The following is a 6,907-nucleotide window of genomic DNA, read 5'->3' on the forward strand; positions in this document are numbered from 1 at the left end:
TACATTCCCCTTACAGTTGCCTGCCTCTCTGTGTGTCCCACTCTGGCAACAATGAAACATTTGAGTTTGCTGGATTTCCTAGCTCCGTCTATTCTAGTTATTCCATGTCTATGGTTAACTCTATGAAGGATCATATCATGCTAACCCAGCAGAGAGGAGAGATGAATACTGAGTATTTGTAGGAGGCAGGAAGAGGTGTCAACATTATCAACAAGCCAGTCATGTTTCAGGATTATTTCGATGTACAGAATAACGATTTACAACATTCCGTGTGAGAGAGACAGTTTGGTCCAATGACAACTTCTAGTCTCTTCTCCTCTCCTCTTCTCCTCTCCTCTTCTCCTCTCCTCTCCTCACCCCTTTGGTGTTTGCAGACCTGAAAGCAATATGTCCTCCCAGCCCTCCACTGGGGCAGGGGAACACCCATCATATAACACCCATCTGGTACTATGAGATCTGCAAATAGCAAAGGGCGTGTCTAGACTCTTAAGCTTTATGCCCTATTTGACTCATTCCTGCCTAAAAACCAGACCCAAACTAAACTGCTTATGACATTAGAAATATGATGATCGGATGCGACAGCAGGATGTCATTTGATAGGTAAGACCTTGAAGTTTTGTGTGGATATGCTCAGATCATAGTTCAGAATAACATACTACACATGACAAGGAGATAAAGTAAACACCAAATTAATGATCAAATTAAAGCAGAATTGGGCCGAATGATGGGCCTGTCCAGTTTAACAAGCTAGAGTTGTTTTTAGACTGTGTGATGATGAAGGGAAAGTCAATAGGCTTTGAACAATATTTGTAAATCTGCGGATTGTCAAGACATTAAATCTACTTTATAAGTAGACATTGATTTTTGTGTCTATATATTTTATTTTCATATCCTGTATTTTGTATTTTTAATCTTGAAATCAATTTGTTGAGAGAAGATCGATTTGAGCGATCAGATCGATCAACCTTTTGTCATTTATTTTGTGATGTGATTTAATAAAAATTAAAACAACATTTTAAACCCTTGTTGATGGCTCCTTTATGTTCCTCTCTCACTGGGAGTGTTCTAGGCATACACACACACACACACACACACACACACACACACACACACACACACACACACACACACACACACACACACACACACACACACACACTCACACACACACACTAATACCCTATGCAAAACAAGCCTGCGGACAAAAACCGCCGCCAAACAGTCTAGTTAATCAGTAACAGCACAACAATCCCAGCGGCCCAGAGAGTCATTGGACACCGTGGGGTACAGAGAAACACCAACACACACACACACACACTCACACACACACACACACACACACACACACACACACACACACACTCACACACACACACACACACACACACACACACACACACACACACACACACACACACACTCACACACACACACACACACACACACACTCACACACACACACACACACACACACACACACACACACATACCACACACACACATCATTTTGTTGGAGCTAACTATACGTGTAAGAAACTACCACAACATATCCACACAAAGCAGCTAGCGACAGTCAGATGAATGTGGTTGTAAACACAATAATGCAAATGACAAATGAGAAGGCAAATGGCTGTGTGATGCTCCCACACTGACATGATGCAAATGGCGGTCCCACACTGACATGATGCACAACTTTCCTTCGTCATATTCAAATTCCATACTTTCAGTCTGACACGGATGTAGCACATGTCCTCTGTCACAGAGGAACCCCAGTGCTCTGAATGACTATAGACCGGTAGCCTTGACATCCCACATCATGAAGACTGTGGAAAGACTGGTGCTAGCACACATGAGGCCCCTGGTGAAGACATCCTTGGACCCCCTGCAGTTTGCCTACCAGGCAGACATTGGTGTGGATGATGCCATCATCTACCTGCTACACAGAGCTCACTCCCATTTAGATAAGGCTGGCAGCACTGTGAGGGTCATGTTCTTTGACTTCTCCAGTGCATTTAAAACCATACAGCCTTTACTACTTGCTGATAAGCTGCTGAGGATGCAGGTGGATTCCCCCATTGTTTCCGGGATTACGAACTACCTGACCAACAGGCCACAGTTTGTACGGCTGCAGGGATGTGTCGGACTGGGTGATGAGCAGCACTGGCGCCCCCCAGGGGACACTTCTGGCTCCCTTCCTCTTCACCCTCTATACCTCAGACTTCAGGCACAACACAGGTGCTTGCCATCTGCAGAAGTTCTTGGACAATTCTGCTATTGTGGGATGTGTCAGTGGAGGCCAGGAGACCGAGTACAGAGGACTGGTGGACAGTTTTGTTGAGTGGTGTGAGCAGAACCACCTGCTACTCAATATCAGCAAGACAAAGGAGATGGTGGTGGACTTTAGGAAGACGAGGGTCCCCCTGTCTCCTGTTTTCATCCAAGGAGAGGACGTGGACCAAACTCTTGGTCATCATGGACAATCCCTCCCATCCCCTACATGACACTGTGGCAGAGCAGAGAAGCTCCTTTAGTAAAAGATTATTACAACCACGTTGCACTAAGGAGCGCTATAGTATATAATGTTTCAGATTTACTATTTTATTCTAGTATTCTATTGTGACTTTATTTTGTTGTTGTTGTTTGTGATGTGAGCTGCTGTAACGCCTTCATTTCCCCTCTGGGATCAATAAAGTACCCATCCATCTATCTATGTACACACCCGCAGTTCTACACACAGACACAAGGTGGAGCTAGTATCACACACTCAGATGACTTACCTACAGCAGCCTCTGATTCTCTCCTTTGTTTTCACGTGTGAACAGAGAACAAGCTTTGGACTGGATGTGGTTCTACTCTCCCAGATGACCCATAGATTGTTCCACATCTAACCCCCTTAGTCAGCCACCTACCCTTAAAGTTAGGGTAGGGTCCTCACTGATGGAACACAGATGGTGTGTGTGTGTGTGTGTGTGTGTGTGTGTGTGTGTGTGTGTGTGTGTGTGTGTGTGTGTGTGTGTGTGTGTGTGTGTGTGTGTGTGTGTGTGTGTGTGTGTGTGAATGGCTGTATAAATAGAGTTGTGTTATGTGGATGCTTCTCACACTCTGCTGAAGGTCTGTGAGATAGTGAATGGAGCGTGTCTGTGTGGCTCAGTGAGACTGGGAGAGAGAGCCGTCCTGATCGCTGTGAGGACCAGGGCTGGTGATCGAGAGGGTGACCCCTCAGGAACAGGACATCTTCTGAGGACTAACTTGCGCCCTTTCAACAAGGACCATTGTGTTTGATCTGTCGCCAGTCCTGTCTACGGCTCCCCTCCCTCTGCGATGGCTGAGTGGGTCTGGGTGGTCTACACGCTGCTGGAGGTGTTGGTTGCCGTGGCGTGCTGCCTGGGTAATGTCCTGGTGGTGTTTGCGGTGTGTGTGTGTGTGCGGCGCTCCTTGAGAGAGCCGACATTCTGCTTCCTGGTTTCTCTGGCTGTGGCTGACTTCCTGGTGGGCGTGGCCGCTGTGCCCCTGGCCGTGCTATTGGACGGTTGGGTGAGTCTGACCTCTGACCTGTGCCTGCTGCTCAGCTGTGTGGTGCTGGTTCTCACTCAGGCCTCCGTGATGTCGCTGCTGGCGATCGCTGTGGACCGCTACCTACGAGTACACACACCGCTCAGGTGAGGTCCCTACGAGTACACACTCCCCTCAGATGAGGTCCCTACGAGTACACACTCCCCTCAGGTGAGGTCCCTACAAGTACACACACCTACGAGTACACACACCACTCAGGTGAGGTCCCTACAAGTACACACACCTACGAGTACACACTCCCCTCAGGTGAGGTCCCTACGAGTACACACACCATTCAGGTGAGGTCCCTACGAGTACACACACCACTCAGGTGAGGTCCCTACGAGTACACACACCACTCAGGTGAGGTACCTACAAGTACACACACCTCCGAGTACACACACCACTCAGGTGAGGTACCTGTGTGTGTATACACCTCACAACATACCGTTCAGGTAAGAGCTCTACACACAAAAATAAGGGTTCTAATCACTCTCCCTCTCCCTCTCCCTCTCTCTCTTTCCCTCTCTCTCTCTCTCTGTCTCTCTCTCTGTCTCTCTCTCTCTTTCTCTCTCTCTCTCTCAGGTATAAGGACATGGCCACTCAGAGGCGTTTGTGGGTCGCTGTGGTTCTGTGCTGGGTTGTGTCCTGTCTGCTGGGTTTCACCCCTCTGTTTGGATGGAACAACTCCTCCTCCACACCGGCACCCCTCACCCACGCCACCAACACCAGCTCCCCTCTCCCCCCCTTCACCCCCTCCCCCTCCCCCCTCCCCTCCTGCACCTTCCTCTCCGTGGTCTCCCTCCCCTTCATGGTCTACTTCAATTTCCTGGGCTGCGTTCTGGCGCCCCTGCTGGTCATGACCCTCCTCTACGCCCGGGTGTTCTGGAGCTTACAGGGGCGTCTGCAGGACAGCTCACCCCAGGCGCGGGCCTCTCTCCTCAGGGAGAGGAGGCTGGCGAGCTCCCTGGCCCTGGTGCTGCTGCTGTTTGTTGGTTGCTGGATGCCACTGCATCTGATGAACTGTGTGCTGCTCTTCCACGGTCCCCAGGCTGTCCCCCAGGGGGCGATATACGCAGGCAGGTAACACTGTATTTTGAAAGTCCAGTTTCATATCAACTGTCATGTACATAATTGGAACCTTCGATTGATAACCATAGCTAATGGTATACAATTGTGTTGTTTCAGTAAATCCCTCAAATCAGATAATTCTCGGTTGATATAATTGACCATGTATTTATTTATATCTATTCAAGGTAGTGGAGGTTATAATCTAGTGTAACCAACAGGTATCCTGCTCTCCCACGCCAACTCAGCGGTGAACCCAGTGGTCTATGCTTATCGTATCCCAAAGATCCAGCAGGCCTACCGCCAGATATGGAGGCGCTGTTCGCTGGCGGTGGCCCGTTGCCATGGGGATGAGGGTGGTCACCGGTCATTGGCCAGTGACGGCAGCGGTGGAGCCAATCAAACGGTGGTGTGCGTGTCGGGAGTGAGGACAACACCCTGAGCTCATCACGAGGAAAACCTCCTGGGAAACGGGCTACCAAACTTCTTTATATGACTTTATTATTATTTATATAAGTGTCATTTCTTTTTTTTGCTATATGCTATATTTTGTCTTCTGTTGAATCTCCAGGTAAACAAAGCCCAGTCATAACCACCATATAGGAAGCACTGCTAGCGGGCTGTGTGTGTGCGTGTGCGTGTGTGTGTGCGTGCGCGTGTGCGTGTGCGTGCGTGTGTGTGTGCGTGCGCGTGCGCGTGCGTGCGCGTGCGTGTGCGTGTGTGTGTGCGTGAGACATGAGACTGAAGCTCCACCATCCCTCCTGCTGTCACCCTTCACACACGTTCGTAGGCCGTTATATGATGGAACGTTACAATACCAAGGTTTGGCGAGAGAATGTAGCTACACATTGTTAATAGCAAAGCATAAGTTAATATCAATGTCAAATGATCAATCTGACGAAGGGATCTCAAGAAAGGGGGGCAGACTGGATGCTTCCCCCTTCACTTCTCTCCCCCCCACTCCTCCTCTGACCACGTGCTTTCCTCCCTGAGAGGCTCTCCGTACTTATAAGACCAATCCAAGCGTGTTTCACGTCCACCCCACCCATCATTGCACAATCATCACACTGACAAGTCATGTTGCCGATGTTTATTGAACTGTACCAGAACAGCATTGATACTGAATAAAAAGTACAAGAACAAGTACCATGCTCAATATGTTCTTCACTAAACAAAGGAGTTTTTAACTGACAGCAAATTATCCTTGTCTTTCTATGTGTTGACATTTCTAAATAAATAGGAGACAAAGAAGTGTGTGTGTGTGTGTGTGTGTGTGTGTGTGTGTGTGTGTGTGTGTGTGTGCGTGTGCGTGTGTGTGTGTGTTTGTGTGTGTGTGTGAGTGTGTAAGGGGTTATTCTGTATTCATACCTAGTAAACAAATTGGCCTCCAGCCATATGGAGTATATCTGGGAGTGTACAGCTTTGTCTGCACATTCAGCAGAAGTCAGTGGGTTTGTCAGGGAAGGCAATAGCCTGTATAGTTATCACCTGAGCAGGGTGTGATCCCTCCCACCAAACTATACAACCTACTACCTCACCCCGACCGAACCCAGGGCACGCCTCCGGTCCAGGAGGCACGACGTCATCAACCTACTACCTCACCCCGACAGAACCCAGGGCACGCCTCAGGTCCAGGAGGCACGACGTCATCCACAGCACCGCCTCAGAGAAACGTTTCCTCTGAGTCCTCACAGAGGAGGTACGACAGACACAACATGTGTAAACTGAAAGTAACATGGAAGAACATTTCCCACCATTCTACATTCCATAAGACAATCACAATCTGCATCTGAATCTGTGAGAGTCCATCATTGTCCAGTCCCGCAAGTTTGATGGGATGTCTCGACTGTCGGTATAAGAAAAGGATGTTGCTGATTGGTTGAGTCAACTGTCTCCTTAGGAAAGACAGTAGATTGTATAGTTATCTCAGAGGGAGGTTACAAACCGCCACAACTATTCAATCTACTACCTCAGCCCCAAGGACAGCACAACCTCAGTCAACACTGCAGAGGAAGACGATACACTGAAGTAACACACCTGTGGGGAGAGAGAGGGGGAGGGGACGGGGGAGGGCGAGAGAGAGAGAGGGGTGGGGGGGGGTGGGGGGTTGGGAGAGAGAGAGAGAGAGAGGGGTGGGGGGTGGGAGGTATAGTTGAGTTGTAGTCCAACCCCTGTCAAACACACATAGCAACATCAGTTTCAAAATGATTTACATTGATTTAGCCTTTAAATATATACTTCAGTCAGTGCTTTGTTTACAGTTATATATTCCGTTCAGATTAGACAG

The 6,907-nt window shown here is 48.7% G+C and overlaps 2 protein-coding genes across 2 annotated transcripts in view; both read left to right on the forward strand.

Moving 5' to 3' along the window:
* LOC310808095 (uncharacterized protein) overlaps nt 1-924 on the forward strand; it is a gene marked incomplete at its 5' end in the record, with an annotated part of 13,974 nt that extends 13,050 nt beyond the window's left edge. Inside the window, one exon of the mRNA XM_083674795.1 lies at nt 1-924. This exon is cut by the window's left edge and continues 391 nt beyond it.
* Nucleotides 925-3,321: 2,397 nt separating this feature from the next.
* Nucleotides 3,322-5,062, forward strand: LOC310808096 (adenosine receptor A3; the record flags this gene model as incomplete). The annotated part of the gene is made up of 3 exons (XM_083674796.1): nt 3,322-3,659; nt 4,138-4,631; nt 4,842-5,062. The coding sequence occupies 3 exons, from the start codon at nt 3,322-3,324 to the stop codon at nt 5,060-5,062; spliced, it is 1,053 nt and encodes a 350-aa protein (XP_083530922.1).
* Between the last annotated feature and the right edge of the window lie 1,845 nt (nt 5,063-6,907).

This window comes from Argentina silus (assembly GCF_951799395.1).
Source record: "Argentina silus genome assembly, chromosome: 8".
Classification (NCBI taxonomy): domain Eukaryota; kingdom Metazoa; phylum Chordata; class Actinopteri; order Argentiniformes; family Argentinidae; genus Argentina; species Argentina silus.